The following is a 24,311-nucleotide window of genomic DNA, read 5'->3' as shown; positions in this document are numbered from 1 at the left end:
AGAGGTCTGAACTCAAGTAGTTAGTTCAATGAGTCTAAAGACTGCAGGAGGTTTGACGCACATAGAGAAATCCCTACAGTTTTCATAATCGCACAGTACGTGTTGTGCAAGGATGTATGGACTTCTAATTTTAAATCCTGGCAGAACCTGTGTGGTATTAAGACATCTTAAATTCAGACCTTTTTCACATTTACAGCCCCTTCTTACCAGCCTTTTCTCTGACAGAAACACAACTATCCCCCGACAGACACCCATAAATAAACACTTGCCTTATGGACCTCCAGGTCATTAAGCTGGCGAGGAAGAGCGCAGACTGGCGCTCTAATTAATGCGCCTTTCTTCCCCTCTGAAAGCCCTTGTTATTCTCTCACACAGGCTACGCCACAGTTTTGTCTCTGCTACTCTCAGGTCTTGTTATAAAGAGGAAGCGGGCCGCCTGGGTTCGCCCCGCCGTCTGCATCCACCCACCAGGGGTGAAGAGAACATGAAGGGTTTAGTCAGGCTCAAGAGAGACCATTCAGCTGGGAACGCTTCAGGCAGCAGAGAACGTATTTCACCACAGGCTTATCTCTCTCTGTCAGTCTTCTGGATAATGTCCCTTGGTGGTGCTGTAATGGAAACAATGATACCGGCGTGACTCTCAGCGGAGCTTGTGCCAAGCTGGTATTTTCTTCATATTTTGGATTTCTGTTATACCTGCTTGTAGTGTGCCTTTCTTTTTATTTGGCTGATTTAAATCCTTCAAATCCAACACATAATGACTGGTTTAGCCTGGATGTTACTTCTGATAAGAGTTTTCTGCTCTATTTCATTACTGCTCTGGATTTTTTTTTTCAGTTCATGGTCCTTGTCGATCATTGTTTGATGAGAGTCTCTTGAGGTTACCAAGGCAACAGTGGAATCTTCAATCTGTCTCTGTCATTGCGGTTTGTGAATCCTCCAACAGTGACCTTACAATTAGATTAGTCTCATTCACACTCACAGCTCCAGAGCATTGATGACAAATTAATTCTGAACATTGATGAGCAGTTGAACAAAGAGCCCCGTGAAGCCGCTTCAGTCTGTCCACACCATACAGGAGAGGGACTACTTTCACTTGCTACAGACTCGGGAGGTCGTTGTTAATGTTCTGTTTAAACTGGAGCGTGTCAAATGGGCATCAAGGAAGGTGACAACGAGAAAGTCTGGGAGTTGTGCCATGTTCAAGGTGGCCTGGCCCAATCATTTAGGACAAATACAGCTGTTACCAGGGGCTGTATGCAGTCTGTGAACCACGTCTGAGCCTAAAAAGCACACGGCACGTGCCTGTGATGAGTAGGTCAGGAGATTTTTTCTAATGAACAGTAATTCCTCTGGTAAGAAAAATAAAACAAACCTAAACATCTGGTGCAATTATGGGTCTTAAACAGGCAGAGGCACTGTTTGTCGCCCAGCTACTGCTGCAGGAAAATCTCACATTAGAGGAGGAGAAACACCCCTGATTCAACAACAATGTAAGCTCAATTCATCACCAGGTCGCGTCTCCCGACCACGTCTTCAGCTCCGGGGCAATCGAAGCTGTTTCACTCTTCTTATGAGTTAAGATTTACGTCCCCACCCTCGCTCCTTCCTCCCCTTCATCGCCATTGTCCTGAGGAGGAGGGGTCACTGCGGATTTGCTCTGAAAGAAAACACCTTTTAAAGGGGATTTCAGTACAATCAGGCTCAGCCACCGCCTGCCGCCCACATGAGCACTAACAAGTCCCTTTTTCATCAGTCGTATGTTCTGACCCCTCTCACTCTGGTTCCTGCATGGTAGTCTCTTTATTATGCGCCAGATTAACAGAATAAGAGCCTTTGTGCTGGTATTACTTATAATAAACTATTGTATTAAGGATTCTGGTCTTGGGTTATTGTTGTAGACGTATTTCATTTGAGCTCATTTGAGGATCAGTGAGCCCTCCAAAGTTGTTTAATTGAATTATGTTTAGTTTTTATGTGTGTGTTGGGGGGTTAGTGTGTGCTTAATTGTGCAGCAGTGCATACAATGTGCAATTGTGCCAGTGCTTATAATTAGCACAGAGACGTAAAGGGCTGCCGGGCAGTCTGTAGTTTTCTTTGGGGGCTGTCAGTGTTATTGATATCATTATTAGATTTGTGTTGTCTCATCTCCTGAAACCCTACGTTTAACACAATAATTACATGGTTTGGATTTCACAATATGCCCGTGTGTTTGAAGCTTTTGTCTTGTTTACAGTGTGTGGGCTTGTGTGTGCGTAACAGTAACAGACCAGACGTGTGTGTTTGCGTGGTTGGTATGTGTGCCAGTAGTAAGCGCAGAGCCGCAGTGGAGCCCATCCCCTGTTTCCTCTCTGAGACACCTTACTAGTTGGGAGAGGGAGCCGCAGCCCATGACCACTCCTTCAGTGTCTCCAATTGGAAGAGAGAAGCCACCTCCCTCCCCTGTCTCATTGGTATGCAGGCGGCGCAGTGTGTTTGTGTGTGTGTGTGTGTGTGTGTGTGTGTGTGTGTGTGTGTGTGTGTGTGTGTGTGTGTGTGTGAGGAGAGGGACGAGAGAGAGAGAGAGAGAGAGAGAGAGAGGTAGCAGTCAGTGCAATGGGATAGAGGAGAGCGAGGAGGAGGAGGAGGAAAGTGAATGAGAGCAGCTGGATCTGCCTTCGTCTTGCCTGCGTGCCCTGTCTGTCGTCTGCTGAAGCTGGGTTTTTACCGCCGCGCCACCACGCTGCACTGGCACGGAGTGGAGGCACGGCCCATTTGCATCTAACGTCTGCGCCCTCAGCACCAACAGAAGGACACACAGGACCAGTTTTTGCTCCCCCCAGCAAGGGAAAAAAAAAAAGACGGGACAAGCTCACCAGGCTTCTCCAACATCAAGGGGGGGGGACGCAGCAGCTACAAAAGGAGTCTGTCGCTACCATTTAGGCACCAGCTGCTCCATCAACCAAATCCCCCTTCACCTTATCCCATCCTTACCACCACCACCACCACTCCTCTCTCGCTCCTCCCTATGTCCTTGTCCTCGGCGGCTCCTCTCACCTCCCTGGCCAGTATATGGATAGAAGCTCCCTGTTTCAGCTCATACAAGAGCAGGTAAGCCAGCCAGCAGGCAAGCAAGCAAGCAAGCCGCGGTAGAGGTTTCTATGGTTACAGGCTCCTGGCCACCTCACCGTCTATCCAGGGATTGAAACGTGGAGGCTTGGGGTGAGAGCTGATGTTAGGATTTGATTTGTTTGTTTGCACAGGCCAAAATTAGAGCGTGAAACAACAGGATGGATACAAGCATCATGGAGCCATGTGGGCCCCGAGAATGTGAGGTCAGATCATGAGCCATGGTTGGGGAGGGAGGGGGGGGGGGGGGGGGGGATCATGTCATGGTATATGGAAAAGAAGGAGTGAGGAGGGGGTGTGTGCCTACAAATACCTGGATGTCTACACTGTTTGAATGGATGTATCGATGGATTTTTTTTCCTTTATTTCCTGTGTTTGATTGATCTCATTTGTACTAAATGAGGTGAAAATCACACAAACAATTGGTCAGTTATAGCTGCTGCATAGGTGTTTGCTGCAGTCGTGCTTTACATGCATGTATTTTGGGGTCTGTGGCTGTTTGTGGGAGGGATATGTTTTTCTGTTTTACCACCATCCCAACCTTATCCTTTAGAGTTTACAAAAAACCCCGAATTCTAAAATTACCCCCATTTTTTCATTTCCAAGAAACAGGTACTGAGGCATCGTCTGTGTCACGGTTTGCTTCTCAGAAGGAAGCTGTTATTTGGCTTTAAACCGATTCCTTTTTAAGCCCTGATGCTGAAAACACAATATTTGTGGCCATAACCAGTCCAGTGAAAGATGTTTCTCGACATCTGGTTTCATACAGTCCTCTGCCTAAACTGCTGTTTTCCATCTTTAAGTCAAGCTTTGGTTTACCATCTCCAAAATGAACGAGCCAAAAAAGGCTTAAACGGCACATTCTTCTAAAAAGCATGTGTATATATTTGTGTCTTTTGCTCCCTGAAGACATATTGTTTATTGGCTTGTGTGGATACATGGGTACTTCCAGTTCATTCCCTCGTCGTGTATTTACCTCGGGTTTCTAATGCGTCTCATCTTTTGGAAGATGAATTGGTCTTTTGGGGTTCGGGCTGATTGATAGATAGATTGGGCTATCATTCTGTACAAGAAGCAGACATTGATTATCTGCTGCAGGGATTGGGGGTGAGTGGCTCTTCAGCAACACATTGATCAAAAGAGCCAAGAGCCTTTGGGAGAAGTGTTCCTGCGATCATATGCAAAGTTACGTTTTTATGAATGTGTTTCCATATCAAGAGAAAGAAGCATTGTGGGTTGGGTGAGAATATGCTCTGTGGTCACACTAGTGAGTCAGTTTCTGTAAAAGCACTTATCTTAGAACAGCGTCTTAGTGATTCCACAAAAACACGTATTCCTTCATAGTCACATTCAGTGTGATAGCAGAGAGCCCAACACATAACTGTCAATATCTGTTTCAGACGTAGCAGGTCATAGCTTGGAAATAAAGCTGATACTCCCACAATGTAAACAGTGGTTGCTTTTATTGATTGTGAGGTTTACTCTGCTTGGCCACAGTTGAACAGATTGTGGTCCCATTTAGCTCCAGTCCAGATCAAATCACATACATAGGTGAACAGAATGTTGTTGTTTTTTTTCTTCACCTTTAGGACTCCATATGGCGACCTTTGATTTGGAAAAGGTCGTTCTTATTACACTAGAATGAAATAGAGGAAATAGAAATCTGCCAACAGCTTTTTGGACTGTGAACAGGCAATGCTTGTTTTTAACTGAGCCTGCGTAAACATCAGGGACTTTTTTCTCATCCTAGTCCAGGAAAAAAGCTGTGCTCGTTTTTCCTTTCCATCTCTGCCCTCCAGATTTGATTTGTCACATTCACTGGAGGCCCTCCATGATGACCACAGTATCCCACCAGCCTCTAATGAATAAGGGAGCATGTTGAGGTCAAGTGCTTTTAAGTGTAGCTGTAGCCATAGAAACTAAGTGGATGGCCAACACATGTTGATACAAATATCATTTGCGATTTTAATTCTTCAATGTTGTGATGACAATACTGTATGAGGTGCAATAAACAAACACATATTTCAGTATGAATATTAGCTCTGTCAACTCGAACTGTTTCTGCCATTCTGACAGTTTAACTCAGGTTCTGTTTTTGCATCATGCCTTGCCTCAATTGAGAATGGCTTTCCTTTCCTTAATTGCTGAACTGACAGCTAGTTGGAACTTCATCTGATTGGCAAACAATTTTAAAGCTGCTCCAAAACACCCTGCTCTTCAACCCGTTGGTAAAGTGCATGTTGTTTTCCCAGCACATCTTCAAATAGGAGCAACAAAACAATGGCAATTTATTATGCAGTCCTACTTAATGAGCTTCTTTCTTTTAGAGAGTCAATAACCCTACAACTTTTTATAAAACAGTATAATTCAAGCATCACTCATGCAACATTTCCTTTAATCAAACACATGTTGGATTATAAAGGCACTAAACTCTAAGACTTTGGGTATTCTTTGAGTTTCATCCTGAAAGCAATATGGCTATGCTTCGTGGATTTGAGCACTGCAGGTCTAAAGGAGCACCCTGTCAACCTGAACCACATGAAAGTGCTGCAGGGGCAAAAGAAAATGAAGCAACAGTGGCAACATGAGTGAGTTTATTAGTCTTTGTCTGCAGGAGGTTGCAATGCTGAGCTCAGGCTATTTTTGGCCTTTGCGGGTGCACACATGGTTCTGTTCTGATCAGAGCACGCACACACATGCAGTGTCTTTGATAGTCTTTCTATTGTGTTTCCACTGATACGACAACTCAATGGTCTGCAGCACGTAGCCACCAATATACACTTTTATTAGCTGCTAAAGGTCTCCCCACTTGTCTTTCAATCCTTATCTGGCCTATTTATATTTCCTTTATTTGCACTTGAATACTATTCTGACATACTTAGTCATGTAGGGAGAATAAACTCTCATATACTGTCCCCCTTTCATCATTCAGTGATGCTAATTTGCACTGAGCTGTATTTGAAAAAGCCACTGGCTGTTTGTACTGTGTTTAAACGCCAAGAAATCTAGTTAGACGGCTGTTTGCATCAAGGAAACTCCCTTGGCACATCTCAGTATCCTGCACTCAACGATAAAGTGGTTTGCATCTTATGGCCGTCATATCGCAGTGCCACATTGGTAATGTTTAAGCGTAACAATGGTAACAGCAGGGCAGAACGATAATGACTGAGTGTCCTAGTTGTTGGTGAACATCAGTGAGTCCGGAGGGCGGCAAAAAACAGTATAAAGGGCTTTATCTGATGCAATGCTAATATACCTTGTAAATGCCGCTGCCCTCTGCAGATACACGACCCTGTTCAAGCTTGACAGTCTTGTTCAAAGAGACCTGAGGAGTCTGTAGTGTTGGCTGTGTGCCATGAGGTTAGAACTGTGTCTCAGTACTGGGGAACCATACCAGTGCTGGTGCTGCATTCCTGCCTCAGTAAAGTATTAGTCACAATCAGCCAGAGAGAAAATCATGTTCATTGACCAACTACAATCAACCTTTCAAGATCCTGTACTTTAAAAATCATATACTGATGTATTATACAACTAGTATATATTTGATTTCATATTTTTCAACTGCATTAAGTTTAAATCTTATCACTACTCACTATCCAAGTGAATAATACCAAAACAGAGTCATGAAGTCGTCTAATGAATGTCATTTTTTGGAATAATTATTTTAAAAAAAAATTCTATTCATTGTTATTTAGAGGGTTTATTTTATAACGTCTGCTAACGTGCTCAAATCATTGCAGTTGACTTCTCCACAACAAAGTGTATTGGTTTTAACAGCTGCGATAATTGGCCAATCAAAACGTCAAATTAAATCAAAAAGTAGTTGCTGTAGTTGACCATACGAGTTGTCTTTTTTTCTTTACTTTTGGTACAAAAATAATTATTTGCCGATATCATTTGACTGCAGTAGTTTCTATACAACTCAGTGCTGAGTAATTTTTCAGCCCTTCTTGTCATCAGTTGAGTTTCCTACAGGATGATAGGACTAAATATCAGTCCACTTGTTCTGCCTCGGGTTTTGGTGTTTGTTCCTGGGCTGGAGGGTCCACTCCTGAGCCTCTGTTGAACAAACACTACTGTCTGGGTGATGGTTAGCTGGAGTAGCTGTGCTGAAGGTCATAGTAGTTCACATTGAGATTTTCCCAGTCATGATAACACTCCTTTTTTGCTCTCTTCTTCTTCCTTAAATTCATGTAAACAGTCCCATCCTGTGACATGCCCGTCTTGTTGCTCCTTACACTTTCATGTTCTTCAGCCCCGCCTCCTTTTCCATCTAAACTTAACCCTTGTCTCATTACCACCCTATGCTCTCACGTGTTGGTCTCTTTTCTGTATCTTCTATTTATACATCAACTCTCTACCCTTCGCGTCATTTCATTGCCCTTCGTCCCTTTTGTGTCTTCCTTTTTGTCTGTCGAATGCCAATACGTTGGGGTAAAAAAAAAGGGGGGGGGGGCGAAAGCAAGAAAAGGGAACACAGAGGCGACTGGTAACTATGGCAACCCATGCAGCTTCTCAAAGTGTCGCCCTCACCAGTGCTAGATTGATTCCATAACTGTCTACTTCTCAGTGCCCCCCAAAGCACACATTTCCTTATCCCTGCATGTTACCAGCTTGCACAAGGAAGGAAAAAAAAAAGCTCTTTAGCCGACTCATATTCATCCTGCTAATTGATAACCCTAATCAGCTACAAGAACCAAACCTCCACCTCTGTGTATTCAGACAGTCTCTCCTGAGTAATGTTCCTCCTGAATAAGGTCACGAATACAGACGGAATAGAATCTTTGTAGTGAGACAGCTTCACGTCAACACCTTATACAGTTTGCCTCTGTGTGTTTGCCACCGCTGTATGTGTAGTGATGTGCTGACATATGGAGGCTGACAGTAATCAGACGTCCCCAGCACCGCTCTCTGTTCCCCCTGTCAGCCGGGCTGAGCCAGGAGCACATTAGAATCTGATCTATCTCCCCTCTATAGCAAGTGAACGCAGAGCACTGGAGTGTGTCACAGTCGCCTTATAGGAAAGAGTAGAAGAGGACTCACAGCCACACTGCTGGGCTATGCAGAGAATATCTGTCAGTAGTGAGGCATTTTTATTCTCTGTGCGTCCTTGTTTCATTTCTGTCTCCTCTCTGGCTGTCTCTGTTCTCCCTGCCTCTTATTCTCTACCTTCTCCTCCATCTACGGCTCTTTTTTTTCCTTCCATGTTATCAATTGAACAAACCCCCTCCTCCCCTTACCCCCCCCCCCCCCCCCCCCCCCCCAACTCTTTCTTCAGGTTTTTTTTCTTTCCGCCCAACACATTCCCCTTCTCGTACTAGTACCTTAAACACCACTAAAGCTGCCCATTTCTGCACCATTATGCTCAGAAAGCCTCAAAGGGGGGGGGGGGGGGGGGGGGGGGGGGGGACAGGGCCGCGCTATAACAAACGCCCATGGTACACACAGTTAAGGGGATTATCTAAAAATAGACTTGGGTTTTCTTTCCCATCTTCATCACAAATGTGGCTTTATGTGCATTAAACACCACAGAGAGGACCGTGCTTGTGTTTGTACATAATATTGGTTAAAAGCATTTTACTTTTGCAGGGGTGTTTTGTTGTGTAATTGTTCATAGAGCGCTATAAAAGTATCATAACTACTAAAATCACTTCAATATGTCAAACTGGCAGTGGAAAAACACTCATTCTGAGTCAAGCATCATCAGAACAAATCCATTAGCGCCTGCCAGTGCTCTCCCAGGTGAATAAATGCATAACTTGAAAGGGAAATGAAAAAGGTAGATTCAACAGAATTATGTGTTCAGCTTAATGACTATAAAAAAAAACAGAAAATGTATGTAGACACAAAAGGAGACACGCATAAACTTACACTCTCACACCACTGGATTCCTTAATTTATCTTCTTTGCTTCTTAGTTGAGCAGCGGAGCTTTAAGCTTTGAGCCTCCTGCAGAAGAGACGGACACGGCACAGCAGAGTCTAATGCCGCTCTCCTCATGCAGCAGATGAAACACCTTTGTCTCACCATGTCAGAGCATGGTCCAGACGAAGGCAGCCTAGTCGGGGATTCTTGTATTGGACTCATGACACGGGCAACGATGATCCAGCACGACTGACTCCACACTGACGCAACATCTGAAAGTGCTCCTCCCCGGGGCAACACGAAGCTGTTGGTTTACTATCTGCAACCTAATGAGGCTTTGTTGGCATTTTGGAAATGGTAAAATGAGAAGCAGCAAGGGGCTCTTCTCAATGTGGTCCCTTTGTGCTGCTTCAGTTTGTCCTCGGGTGCATTTTCACAAATATAATCACATCTACTAAGGAGAGCCAGCAAGGGGAATGAGCGCCTTATTTCAGAGCAATCAAATGTATTTAAAAGGAGGAGGTAAAGAACGGAAAAACAAGCTGTAAGTTGGGAAAGCTACTGCCAAAAAACCCTGCATTGCTTTAACCAAGCAGAAATACACACCCTATACTTTACAAGCTGTTTTCAACCGGGTGCTATTTCAGACAACTGCACTCAGCCCTTTTTATGACGCTCTCCTGCTTAAATCAATTACGAGGAGCAGCAGTGGCATACAGACATCAGCAGTAATAACCCAGGGGGGCTAGCGGGGCTCAGTGAGTGAGTGGTGATTATACAAAACCACACCAACTTCCAGCTGCAAAATGTGACCGGGGACGGAGGCACACAGTCAAATGAAGCATGCACTTAGAAAGAAAGAATGAAAAGCCTCATTTAAAGCTGAGGGGTTTTTTTGTTTTGTTTTGTGTGTGTGTGTGTGTGTGTGTGTGTGTGTGTGTGTGTGTGTGTGTGTGTGTGTGTGTGTGTGTGTGTGTGTGTGTGTGTGTGTGTGTGTGTGTGTGTGTGTGTGTGTGTGTGTGTGTGTGTGTGTGTGTGTGTGTGTGTGTGTGTGTGTGTGTGTGTGTGTGTGTGTGTGTGTGTGTGTGTGTGTGTGTGTGTGTGTGTGTGTGTGTGTGTGTGTGTGTGTGTGTGTGTGTGTGTGTGTGTGTGTGTGTGTGTGTTTCAGGCAAATTGCAGGTCAGGCCAGTTATTAGGATGACATGTCCGCCTGTCTTCTCTTGCTGCTTCCAACAACAACACCCATCCTGCTGTTTGCTCGATAGACCCGCTCCTTTAATGAGGTTGAATGAGGATTTTCCAAAGACTTAATGGAAGCAACACAGCTTAATTAATACTGGTGTCACTGTCTGAGCTTCTGCCTCCTTCTCTCTACCTCTCATTTGTCTTTATGAGTATATTTCGTGTGTGTGTGTGTGCTGTGTACGTCTCAGCTGTCTATTACTGTTGCATTCTCCCTGAGGGCAAGCTGACACTTCATCTCTGCAGCGCTGCTAATTAAAAAACCGGGATGCATAACAGAAACATCATGTTCAATACGACTCTAATCAGCATTCAGTTTTTAATCGGCAGTGATGTGAGTGGGCTGTTTTTTTTTTTAAATCTCCAGCTGGACCCAGAGAACACCGGTTTCATCCCAGTGGAGAACTTCACCAGCTTGGTGGAGCACCATGAGCTGCAGCTGGACCCGTCCAAACTGGACATGCTGTTAGCCCTGGTCCAGAGCAATGAAGAGGGACAGGTGTGCTACCAGGAGCTCATCGAGTTGGTGAGTAGAATCCATGTGAAAGATCACCAATGCACTTTGAGGGAGTAACATTGTCGAGGCTTTTTCGTGTCCTGCAGCACAAACACGAACCTCCACACATGCGTGCCTTTTGTTGGATTTTAGAAAAGGTTACAGAATTGATTCAGACAGAGCCGGCAAGCTCCGCAGTGCTGAAAATTGACTCGACCATTCAGGTTGTTGTCCTGCAAAAAAGGAGGATCAATCTTTCCAGTTAATGTGTCAGTAAATCCACACACTTAACCTCACAGGCTGTGCACAGCCAGCACTAGAACACACCCGCAGCAAATTGACAAGAGGCACAGTATTACAGCAGCATATTTTTCCTGTCTAGACTGAAGTAACCAACAGCAATTTATTCAGAAGAAATTAACATATCTAACACATTTAACGGCAGCAAATTGATATGATATATACACTTATGTATTGTCATATTTCTTAACTAAAGCTACAGATATTTTGACGCCTTTTATTTTGGTCTTTTTGCTTCTGCTTTGAATGTAAGCTCAAACTTGTTCTTCTCTTCAAATAGAGCTTCTTTTAGAAACTCATTCATCAACACCTGCCTTCTGCTCCTGGCAATGTACAGATTTAAGCACCATGATCAATTAAATGCAATGCAATTCCTGGCAAATGTTCAAGTCCTGAAGCTCATCTTTACCTTTCTTTCTTTCTTTCTCTCTCTCTTGCCAACACGCAGCCCTATCCACTATACTAGCTGACTTAACCCTTTGTAGGGCACTCATTAAAATACTTTGAAATTCAAAAATTCTACTTCAGAGTGTTATTGGGGGACATAACAGAACATTATTTCCATTAAAAAAATAAAAAAAAATCTAAATTAATTTTATTTAGAAAAATAAACATTGACAAAGTTACCATATTTGGTTCAAACGCCACCATACCAGGATACGTGAATTAGGGTGATCTCTTCTGATTGGCTGAGTGAGGATCACATGCTTCTCAACCTTACTGTGGAGCAGAAGGTTAGCCATGTGTAATGTGTACGGAAATGACCAAAAATAGTCTCTTGCCCGATAAAGGGTTAATTGGATGTGTGCGGCTTCTTCACTCCGCCATCTTTGAGGAGTTGTATAATTTTGATCCATCTTATTTCACTGCATTCTCATCTTCAACCCTTCCATCCTCGAGCCATGTAATAAACCTCTCTTTAAACCTGACTCCTTGAACCTGAGCTCTTCCTCCTCTCTTTCATTTCCCATTCCTCGTGAGCATATGTTAGGTGGGTGGTGGTGGAGGGGAGGCTCTGACTGCATCAGGGAGACACATTTAAAATTACCCATCAGGCAAATGCAAATTGCCTTCGATTAGCCCGGCATTTTTAGTAGCAGGCAGTAATCTGAGGTAATTTGAAAACGCCTCGCCTCACACAGATATCGACCCGAGGTCTGATCTTAAAGATTTGTCTGACACACACATGTGAACGCAACACAATCATACCCACACAGTTCTGTCTCGGCATGCATAGAATTTGCATATATAGACAAATGTTTTCAGGCACCTTTATTATTAATTAATGCAGCCACCCACTTCCTCTCAGTCTGTCTCACTACTCCTCTCTCCTTGATCTACACACACAGTCTCCAACGCAGACACACTCTCATTCATACACATGAGGCCTGCCAGTACAGATTTGCTGACTAATTTAGAAGATTTTCCAATGTGTGTCTGGCCTCCTGTCATGTAGCATGCGCTGCGTGAGCTGGCTGCAAGGAGCTCCAGGCTGCAGCTGGGAAAGTGCCGTTTGTAGTAACATGACATTCTCAACCAGGACACGACGGACGCCTGCTTCTCCTCTCTTCTCTTTAGTCCTTTCTGGCTGCTGCTCTTTGACTTTTGTCATTTTCACCTGACTCTCCCCGGCTTCCTTTTTTTAACGCTCTCCTCCTAATACAGCTTTTTGTCCAACACTTATCTCTTCACTTCTTTGTATGACAGTTGTGTTTTGGTTTCGGAAAGTTCAGAGCTGCCATTATGTCATGGCACCTGCCTGAGGTCTGGTGTCTATATTGATTTGTGATCTGGCCTCGATTGAAGATCTAACTCCCCTGCAGCTTATTTAAACGGAGCTGGCAGAATTGGTGTATTTATGTGTGTGCACTCGATCCGTGCCTTTAAAAAAAAAAGCTGTCGGCCCACAGGCTGCTGGGAGTTTTCTCAGTCTTGTCTCTAAACAGGTTTTCAGACTATTTTTTTCTGATTTGTTGTTCTGCATTTCCTCAGTACAGGCGTGAATCCGCGAATGCTTCTCTCGACCCCAGTGGGTGTAAATGTTTGAATCACACCGCCAGGCAACAGCTTCTCTGGTGTCTGAGTGAGTGTGTGTGTGTGTGTGTGTGTGTGTGTGTGTGTGCGTGTGTGTGTGTGTGTGCAAGTACAAGACTATGTCTGACATCGGTTTTTCTTTGCTCAACCAATCTTTCATGCAGGGCGATCTTAGCCTGAGAACTCCATCCGTTCAGCCAGCGGGGTGAATAAGTAAGCTCTGCTAAAACCTCTCTTGAGGGAACACACAGACACACACACACACACACACACACACACACACACACACACACACACAGTATAGATGTATTTCTGAATACTTTTCCTCAGAATTCCACACAGCAAGGAAACTAGAACAAATTTCACACACGGTGTCACATAATTACACGCAGACATTTCGTCGATGCAAGAGGCTGAGAGACACCTGGAAGTGTTGAAATTTACACATTGGAGGGTTCTTTTGGAGAAAAAAAAACAGCGTGCGATAGACGAACACGTGTTCAAAATTTGAGGGTAATACAGGAACACAGATGTTCCTATATGTGTAACTGCATCTATTGATTTCTTCAAAGAGTGTCCTCTGTTGCTCTACCAGCTGTGTAACTGAAGAAGTGTGTCATTGTTTTCCTTCGGGTAGTAATTTGGCTAATGTTCGACGGAGATCCAAAATGGCTGCCATGGTTAATTACACGGATAGAGGGTGTTTTTCGAAGATTACGACGGGGGGATTCTCTTTGTTCTTGTTGGAAGATTTTCTTTTTTCGTGCCTCGTTTTTTTTTACCCCTCTGCCTAAATGTCTTACAGTTTGTGTTACTTCTGGAGGTAAAGTTAAAGAAGCTGTTTTATAAAATGTGTTCAGAAGTTCTGCTTGATTCTTTGGCAGAAAAAAAAAAGTGCTCACAGAGAGCAGACATGCACCTCAGTTACACTCCAAGGCAAGAAGACACTCTGCAAATTGTTGACACACAGTGCTTTAACATTTTCGAGTCATTCTCAGTCGCATTAAGCTCCCAGAGTGCATCATTCTCCAGGGACACAGACACTTTCTACAACATCACATCCCACACCAAACTCCTGTCAAGGCTTTTCTGTTCTGGACAGCTTCTCTGCTAAAAGTGATGCACTCTGCTTTAAGTGTCTTGGAGTGAAGGTTGTTGTTTTTTTCTTTTTTTCCTTCCACGACTTTTGGCACCACAATGATTAAACCATGAAGGCAGGCCACGGAGGCAAAACTGCAGCAGGAAAAAAAAAAAGGTGGCCTCACATTTTTAAAAGGATTTTGGCGAGAAAGAACGTGAGTATCTGGGTCAGGGTTGAGTAAGGCTGTGAGATCTGCAGCGATGTAGACTCTGCAGTGAGAGAGCGCACCAGTGTGTGTCTTTTGCAAAAGGAGAGGGCCACGTTGGTCGTCTAAATGACTTACACACTACAAAGTAAATGAGTGTAGTGACACTGATAGCCTGGCGGCGGTGAATCACGATGTTTGCAGATTATTAGAAAAAAGCACTAATTAATCAAGCTAACAATTTATCATATATCAACAAATGTGAGTAAAAGATGATCATCACTTAAGCTCTTAGAAAAAATCTGTTTTGTGGTCGGTGCTTTGCAGGGCCGACCTCTGAATAGCCTTTGAAACAGATGTTTCTTTTTTTATTATTACTAATGAGTATTGCGCTGGGAGGTAATAACCATGTGGTGTTGCTAATTAATCTATAAAGAACAACTGAGCAGAGCTAACAGCAAGCATGAACATAGAGCTACCAAGAGGAGGAGGATGGACTCTTTCAGTTTGACACACACACACACACACACACACACACACACACACGCACACACACACACACACACACAGGGGAATACTATCTTTTTCTTATGTTCTTCGCCTCAGCATTTTTTTATTCCCTGGCAGATGTTACCTGGTCAGATATCTTCAACCATCACCGATGCAGAAGTCAGAGCGTGTTTTCCCCTCTTTTGATCTTTTTTGTGATACTTTACTGTATTGCTAAACTTGCTGCTTCAGGTTTTCAAGTGTGCATTAATGTGTTTGCTCTCTCTCGCTCTCTCTCTCTCTCTCTCTCTCCTGTCGTCACTTCAAAAAGCTGCTAATGCTCATTTTAGCTCTGTCCTGTGTGTCAGAGGAGGCGATAGCTATGCTTCACTGCGTTTCCTGGTAATGAATTTTCACGCAGTTTTTCAAAATTTCAAAGAACACAGTGCATGGTGGATAAGGAAGAGGAGGCAGGTGTCATAGAAACATGGATGAAATAAAGTCATGAATAAAGACTTTACTTTGGTAAGAAAGCAGACAGCTGAGGAATACACAATTGTGTTTACATCCCTGACCTTTCTCTCAACTTCTCTTTTTAATTTAAATATGTTTCATGTTGTTGTTTTGTGAATTAGGTTAAATACAGATGTAAGGAATTTTTTCCCCGTTGACTTGCTAGAAATTTAAATTCTGACTTCTGAAGTCTAGAAGTGATAAGACACTTTATATCTTGTCACTATGTATTAGTCATTGTTGTGATGGGATGTGCTATCTTTTCAGACGGAGCACGATCACAAAGGTGCTTTGCTCCAGTCTCGTGGTTATACGCCAGTTTAAAGGTAGAGTCAGTAGAAATGTTTGCTGCAGTTTGTACACGAAACATTGAAATTAGGCACCTCCTTCTGGGCTCGTCACCACCAGGAGCGCGTGCCCACTCCAAGGTAAACCTCTGCTTGTAACTACACTTAAAGCTACCTGAGGTAGAAGTCGATACTTCAGCCAGCAGCAGGTGTTTGACACCTGCACGTCAAACAGAAATCAATCTCTGCGTCTTCAGATGAAAGCCAAACAAAAGTCCAAAATATTTTCTTTTCTCTTCTCTGCTGCGATGTCCGCAGTATTACTGTAGCCGGTTCATATTGCCTCCAATCACTACGTTGTTTCAAATCATCGATGCTAGCGGAAACAAAAACACTCCCTGGATAGAAACGTCCCGAGTCAACCAAAACATCAAAATATAGGTCGAGGAAAGCATCTCTGCAGACGTGGTCGCTCCCACACATGTATGGAGGCCCATGAAGGAGGATTGAAGATTACTTTTGTATGTGTGCGTTTATTAATATTTAGGAAGAAGCTTCTGTTTTCATTGTTAACACATCTCACATCCAACTTCATCTCCTGATGACCACTTACAGCTGAAAAACAACATTTAACCGGCGCTATGGGTCTATATTAATGCAAATATTATGAATTAGTTCGACCGACATGTAATCCTTGTATTAACTAGCAAATGAAGAAATGAAATCTTTTAGTTGCCTAATTAAAAAGACATTTCTCACCGTCACTGTCCATCAGTGGTCTCCAGACTCCAGTTAATTGAACTCACACGGGCAGACATCTCTTCCTCCCCTTTTCATTCGTCCCTCCTCTCCTTCTCTCCTGCTTTCACGCCCTGCCTCAAGTATAGCATAATTGCGTTTTCCAGACTGATTTCCATATTAAATTTGTCCTCAGCATCTGCGTGAGAGCCAGCAGCTCTAGCTCAACATCGTTCTGGTTATCACCGTGCAACAGGCCCTCCCACCCTCACTGTACCGCCACCAGTGTCAGAGTTATAGTAGTTACCACTTCCAGCTTTGCTAACTTCCAAAGAAATGACTTGTAACTATTTTCTTTTTTCTGAACCAGTCGAAGTAGCAATCAGTTCCTAACTTCTTCATTATTTTCCTGTTTACGGTCTTTCTCCTGCAGTATGTTTAGCTCATTAGCTTCTAAAGCTATCGACCCACAATTTCCTTGCCTTATCCCCCTGCTGTGTCCACATATAATGAGTCTTTAAGCAGCAGGAAAAGGATAATGAATTACATGCAGTGTACTTTAACAGTAGGTTGTACTGCCTACAGGCCCCCTGTTGAGTTTTCAGCACACTTCCTATGAAGCTGCCAATTGTCTCAAGCTGCAATTAGGAGAACGTCTACATTAGGGCTACGTGCTCTTACTCTCCATTTCTCGTGCTCTTTCTTTCTTTGTCACTTTCCCAGTAAACTCATTTTCATTAAGCTTCATACTTTGATTCAGAGATAATTGCAAAGTGAGGCACTTCAGCTCAAAGCGATTGTTTCAGTTACACAGGAGATCTGGTATAGCCACACAGTTTTCAGCCTGTGTTGTTGCATGTAAGAAAATGCAGATATTGACTCTAAAGGACTCCTGCTGTGAGTACATGTCTGTTTTTTTCCCCCAAGGTAACTCTGGCAGGAACAGGAGCCCTCTGTCTTCAGTGCTCTCGGCTCTCTGACTCGCCTGTCAAACAGCAGCATTAGGATAGTTTTCATCCTAAGCTGCTATTAAAGAACTTATCAAGAGTTGGTCGTGCTGGCCTGCAGCTCCTGCTCTCTAAGCATACCTGGAGTCTGTGATAAAACACTCTAACACATTCAAACACTTTCCCTAGTCCTTAACAAAGATTTGCTTTTCAAGGGCAAAATCACTTCAACAGCCCCTTTTTGTAAAGAGGACTGAGCTGCAATCAACCATGCCAGCAGTTACGCTCACATTGTGCGGAAATCAAAACCACTTAGATGTGACTTAAGTTTCTTATCAGCTCGAGCATTCAGTGTCTGCTCTGACATCTCTCTTGTGGCATGAAAGTGATCAGTGGTTGTTAATGCTTCAATTGCTGCTTAGATAAAACCGGTGAAGCAAGTCTATCATGTAAATGATGGAAGCAATAATTAGAGATATGTTTTGCATTCTGGACTGTTTCAGTTCAATTAAATTAAAAACAAATTATTTATCCCCGGGCAATTCAAGAACACTCCTTATAATTATCTCCTTTTAATGCTTGTACAAAAACATCTATGCAAGGACACTATTTAAGCACAGTGCTTGAAGTGCTTTTCCCATTTACAGTATAGAGGCTATAGCAATCGAAATAGCGCCCACAGTTTTACACGTTTTACACGTCCACCATTGGCCATTTACTGCCCCTGTCATCCACAACTCTTATCCCTCCTCTGCCCACTGTCCCCTCGACAAAAGCTTGAAAACAGCCTAAAAATCTAATTACCAAAAAAAAAACAAAAAACATCTGCCTAGTGCTCTCTGCAATCCATCTTTTCTCACTCTGTCACACATAAGGGACAGAAAAGGCTGATTTTAAAAATCCTGATTCATTTTTTTGTTATGGTTTTGTTATGGACAACAGTTCTCAGACATTTGAGCTCATTTTCATCTAAAAGAGGGATTTCCACTGATATATACAAATGCATAAAAGATCCCACGTAAAAGAAAGTTGGGAAATATTGAGATGAGGACAAACAAAAGAAACATTTAGCTTGTATAAGAATGATAACTGAACTATGTCAGGTCTACAGAAAGAAAACAAAAAGATCAGTGTGACCAACCCTGACTGTTTGACCATCGAAGGAGAACTTCATGCTATTTCTTTTGCAATCAGTGTTTTATGAATTTTGGCTCCTCTTCTTGGATTATCAGCCACTCTTGAGCTTCTCTGAAGAGAATAGATTCTTCTTCACTGGTGTTAAGTGGTGATGAGCCACTCGACGTGAGGATTTCATCTTTAAAGATTCTGCTGTGAGCGATGGTAGGCTCCCTTCTGACATGTGTTCTTCAGTTGCATCAGACTGGACTACTTACAAAAACAATTCTGTGCACTGGTGTCTTTAAGTTACAACTAACTCTACAAAAGGTTTCTAATCTCTTCTATGTCATTTTGGAGAAATTTAGTTTATTACATTTTTTTGCTAGATAAATGAGAAGATTGATGACTCTCACATAAAGCTTCTGTTTACAGTCTAATCAATATCCTTAAAAGTTTCATTTCAATGCAGTCAGACTTCTTCAACCCAGTCCTCCAAACTCTCAAGAGTAATACTTTTTTAATTTTCCTTAGATGAGCAGTAAGCGCTCCAGCAGTTTCCGACGGGCCATTGCTAATGGCCGCCGCACGCTGCAGAGGGAGATCCTGCTGGACGAGACGGGGTTGGGTCTGTACAAGCGCTTTGTCCGCTATGTGGCCTATGAGATCCTGCCCTGTGAGACGGACCGGCGCTGGTACTTCCATCAGAACCGCCTGTGTCCCCCACCAGTCTTCATAGCCATCGTCACCATTGTGCAGGTGAGATTTGTACGAATGTCTGTGTGTAGCCTAAATACCATTAACTACAATTTTTTGGAAAACCTAACGTCCCTTTAAGCAGAAAATATAGTTCATGTAGTATACAATGCAATGATAGTTTACAAAATATGAAAACATGTTTTAATCAAATCATAATTCAACCAGAAAACACATTTACTTTTATAAACGTTTAATAAAAAACAACAATGACACAAAAATCTAAAACATTTCACAAAATATGACATTTTAGTGATATTTCACTAAAAGTGTTTCTTTCACTCAAAGTGTTTCATAGACCACAACATTTTTTCACATAAAACCAAAAACTCCCAAACTGCCCTGACATAAAAATAACTCTCCACACTCTGATCTCTTTTGAACTGTGCTTACTAAACAGATATTATAATGTGTGAATGTCTGTGTTGAGGTGAAATGTTTTTATTTATTTATTTGACAGTCAGACTCACTCTAGATAAAAAGCAGCAGCATCTATGGTCTGACACTTGTTATTGTTAGTAATGCAGCTCATTGATTTGTATGGTTCTAAAACACAGTTTGCCTCCAGTGTTTTACTCAGATGTGTGCTACTGTACTCACCCCTATCACCGAATTTTGTATACTCTTCTGAAGGCTCAGTCGTTCAGTTCGCAACTGCTGAAAAGATTTTCTGCCTTTGATCACGCACATTTTCTGTGAGCTCGGTATGAGCTGGTAACCCATTTGGGAGTCGGGGGGGCTTAGTGGGCACATTTAACGCCGCTCCTCTGAGCTGAACCTCTCAGCCACCCTGCATGCAGCGTTTCTTTCGACACCATAGAACTTTGAAACCAGGTCAGTGAGCACCACGGCCACCATATGGGAATTAAATGACCTATTATGCTCATGAAAAAAGAATAACACGGATGCTCTCACAGAATGCCGTTAAATGGTTGGGATTAAGCACGAAAATAAACTACAAAACTTCAACCTTTTCGTCATCATAATTCTGCAGAGAGAAAGCCAAGTACTCTCATAATACCTCTAAATGGCAATGAGTGGTCCGTAATGACAATGAGGGAGTGATAATAACGGTTCACATCCATTTTAATTCACACAGACAATGAGTCATTTATTCTATGAAAAGGAATTAATGGAATTGAACCAGATGTGGCGTTTTTCTTTCTGCAGGCGGTAATTGTCTCCACGAGCCTAATAAGCATCAGCTGAGGAAACAGAAAGAGAAGAAAACGTCACGCATTTCCAGAAAGCACAATGGCTTTTGTTTTGCTGCAAAATTTCCGGCTTTGTACCATCAGTCTGTAGAGAGAGCCTGTAGCAGGAGCAAGAAGCAAGAAGTGACGGTTTCATTTCTGGGTCCATTTTCAGATTATCGTGTTCATGTGCTACGGTATCATGCTGAACAAGTGGGTGCTGCAGACCTATCAGCCGGACTTCATGAAGAGCCCTCTCGTCTATCATCCCGGTCACCGAGCACAAGTCTGGCGCTTCTTCAGCTACATGTTCATGCACGTTGGGTACGTTCACGAATCTCCTTTTTTCCACAATTTTTTTGTTGTTGTTGCAAGGATTGGGTCACTTTAAATGTGTTTACTTGTTACAGATGATGTACAGCTAGTAAAAGGAAACGTATCAAATTCTATCTGTTGAGTTTTTTTTTCTTTCTGTTCCCTCTTGTCAGTTTGGAGCAGCTGGGGTTCAACGCTTTACTACAGCTGATGATTGGCGTTCCTTTGGAGATGGTCCACGGCATCCTGCGGATAAGTCTGCTCTACATGGCAGGAGTGCTGGCCGGTAAGCCTCTTTTGAAATTGGGACTGATGGTGCCATAATCAAGACTTTTAAGTGGGGCTACGTGGTTAATCAGGATTTGAATTTGATCTGTTATTGTGATTGGAATAGCTAGCAGAAATACAATAAATGAGCGGGCACATAAACACAATGTGGGCAACAAAAATTATGAATTCAAAAGGAAATGATTATGTACTGACTTAGTAATAACTAAATGAGTAAGAAAGAAAATTCTAGTAAAGAATGGATTGTTTTTTGGGAATTTTTGCTCAAATGGGGTTTTATTATTATTTTTATCTTATTTCAAATCAACAATGTAATCGCACATCTGTTTCTCCCACCGTGCAGACTGACTTTGAGGTCACAGGTGTAAACACAGTGAGTCACATGGTTTAGTGTCAGGAGATGTTCAGACAGTTTGAGTCATTTGTACAACAACATAGGAAGTCTTTTCCTTTTGAAACAATGACATGAACAAGAAAGTCCGTGTTCTCTGTTTGTTAGTCTGCACTGTAGCTGTGTTGCTGTTGGTTTAGTTCCAACACTGTCAGTACAGTCTATCAATCAGGGGAGCACGTCGTTGTTTTTGTTTCTGTTCTCCATCATTTATCACCATCACTGCCTCGTTATAGTTTCATATTTGTTGTATGGCTTGCTTTCCTTCACTCTCCCTGAATAAGTAACAGTCTTGTCCTCGTGTTGACATTAACTCATCGCCTGTTTGATAGCTTTGATAAGTTCGACCCGGCTGGTGGCCCAGACCTTTAAAAAGATCCAAGTCATCCGACCGTAAGTGGTGGAATGACTCACCGAGCCTGGAGGTCAGGCCGAAGCACTCAAGTCTTTGTTGACGTGAAACCTCATTAACTTTCTTCCTCGCCCTCCACCAGTTTGGAGATTGGAAATTTGAAATCTGCACTGATGGCTGGAAGTGGTTTCTCATTGCATTTTTTTTGCTTTTTGTTGCGTATTTTCCGAGTTCATATCAACACTCCTGCCTAAACCTCTATCCTCTTTCATCTTAACAAGGAATAATAACTGTTTTGGATCTTGTAGATGTTTTGCTGATTGTTATTTGGTAGTGGGGAATCAGTTTTTCCTGACATCATTTTCATCCATCCCTTCAATGTCACACAAAAAAATCTGAAGTTCTGCATTTTTCTTTCCCTGTCCTCTCTTTGCACATCCTGTAAGAAAATGAAGTGAAAGCAGAAAACAATCTCCTGGTGCACACGCTTTCTCACATGCATACACACTCTTTATACTTGATTGTAGCCTTGAATTATTTTTGCAGTGATGACAGAGAGAGGGAGTAAGCAAGGGAGCACAGGACTTGGAGTAGAAAAATTGGGAGAGTAATGCAGAGTTTCTCTCTGTGGAATTGGCATTAGTGAAGGTTGAGAGATTTCTGAGATGTAAGCTGCAGCCTGATTCCAAAAGGAGGCAGAAGCAGAGAGAAGATGGTGATATTTGCACCTCCAGAGTTATTACAACATGTACGCCTGAGTTACATTGTGATGATAAAAAATGTAATTTGTTGAACAAAAGTTGAAGTCAGTGCATTAAACTGTCTGATATTGAATTTAGATTTGAAGAAAAACTCAGGTTTATGTCAAACCGATGAAGAAAAGAGGAAGAAATCAACTGAATTCTGTGACGAGCAGAACTGTCTCATGGTCACAAGGTGATGAACGACTTTAAGCTCCACAATAACTCCGTCCTCGGATACTGGAGCTGAAATTAGAGCTGTGCTGTTGTGATTTATTGGAAAGAAAGCAGCTGGAGAAGTTCACCTGGACTGTTTGTCTATGATGGGAGTTTTGGAGGAGTCAAACATTGCAGTTTTTCAGGGTTAATGACAACAGTCTGCTCAGTAGGGGGGGTAGAGAAATGACACTACTGCGTGTAGGTGAAAAGGACAGACAAGACCACAAAGCTGGCTTGAACTTGATCAGATGTTTTCAGAAAACACTCATAAGGCGGTTGCTTGATCATTTGGTTGTTTTAACCAAGCAGATGGCAAAGGGCAAAATCCTGCAGTTTGTCCAAATGTCCGTTTGAGGCTCGCTGCAGAAGCAACGAAAGTCACACACCCCCTTTCAAAAAAATGTGTTTTTGCTTGAAAAATTCAAATGTTCACAGCCTGATTAGCTCGTGTCTCGATAGCAGAAACCGTATAGCGAGCAAATAGGGCCTGAATTTTTTTCATAACTCATCCGCTTTGATTTCATGAAGGTTAAGTGTCATTGACAATAAGGTGCGTTGCTGACGAGATTGACTGGTGGGCGGCTTAAGGGTTAGGGTTAACTCTCTTTAGCTCACAGATTTCCTGTCACAAAGCTGATTAACACTTCAAAAATAGTGAGCTGCAAATATTTCCTCAGGATCAATATGTAATGGTTTATCAAGAGCCTCCTCAGCTTCAGCTCTCAGCCTGTCGTTATGGCGACTAAAAGTTAGATAGAGACAGCATTTCCAGCATGGCGACAGCCATCAATGGGACTCTAAAGCTCCCTGTAGTTACATATGGGTGATGTCACTCAGGCTTAGTACATTCATATTTACAGCCTGTGTAACTGTTGCTTTAATGGCAACACACTACACTGAGTTTGCTTTACAGCTCACAGTGTTTATTGACATGTAGTATTATACTGTACTGTGCTCTTTTGATTGTTTTCTCTGTGTTTGTACAGTAGTTTACAAAGGAAGGTGTTTCAAAACGTAGAAAACACTTTCAGATGGATAAATCGATGTAGAAGTGTGCGTGCACTTGTTTCCATCCATCCATTCTTCTCTTCAGAAGAATGTGCGTGCAGGCATGCTTTGTGTGTGCAGTTGTTTGGTTGTTTTTACATCCTAACGCAGCCTTTTAGTAGCCTTGTAGAAATTGCCCTCTGTGTTACGTCACTTTGTGAAAGTCTTTTTCTTCGCCTCCTTTCCCGTTTAGTTACCCATGGCTGTCCCATGTTTATATACATACAGTTTGTGAGTTCATGTTTGCTAGCACACAGGTTGCTGGCTCTTCTTGTGCGGCAGCAGTGGAGCTTTCAGATTGTGGCTCAACTTAATGGGTGTGTTTATGCTGCGGGTGTTGTGCCTTTATGTGTTTGTAACAACATTGCATTCAATTCTGCACCCCTGGGTTTGGATCTAAAACCAAAAGGACGATTTTTTTCCCAATTTGAATATACCTCAAATGCTGTGTAGTGTAAAAGTATAAAACTGTCTGACAGGTATACTATCTAACATGCATAAAAACAAATGTATTATACATAAATTAACTTCACAATGTTCAAATTTTAATCGGGTCGATCACATGTTGTCATATGCACATCTGTAAACCT

General features: G+C 42.6%; 1 protein-coding gene across 4 annotated transcripts in view; it reads left to right on the top strand.

The window, feature by feature from the left end:
- The window catches only part of rhbdl1 (rhomboid, veinlet-like 1), a 50,539-nt gene that overhangs the window by 10,136 nt on the left and 16,092 nt on the right, over positions 1 to 24,311 (top strand). The window contains exons 1-6 of one of the 4 annotated variants that reach the window (XM_079334130.1): positions 2,550 to 3,090; positions 3,243 to 3,314; positions 10,582 to 10,740; positions 18,955 to 19,179; positions 20,545 to 20,693; positions 20,858 to 20,970. In XM_079334130.1, coding sequence (XP_079190256.1) covers positions 3,270 to 3,314; positions 10,582 to 10,740; positions 18,955 to 19,179; positions 20,545 to 20,693; positions 20,858 to 20,970 — 691 coding nt within the window. In that variant the 5' untranslated portion in view covers positions 2,550 to 3,090; positions 3,243 to 3,269. Of the gene's footprint in view, positions 1 to 2,549; positions 3,091 to 3,113; positions 3,315 to 10,581; positions 10,741 to 18,954; positions 19,180 to 20,544; positions 20,694 to 20,857; positions 20,971 to 24,311 lie in introns of those variants that run through there. The other 3 variants (XM_079334132.1, XM_079334131.1, XM_079334133.1) reach the window with 3 other exon arrangements.

Source organism: Symphodus melops (assembly GCF_947650265.1).
Source record: "Symphodus melops genome assembly, chromosome: 21".
Taxonomy (NCBI): Eukaryota; Metazoa; Chordata; class Actinopteri; order Labriformes; family Labridae; genus Symphodus; species Symphodus melops.
This window is presented reverse-complemented; position numbering and strand designations above follow the sequence as displayed.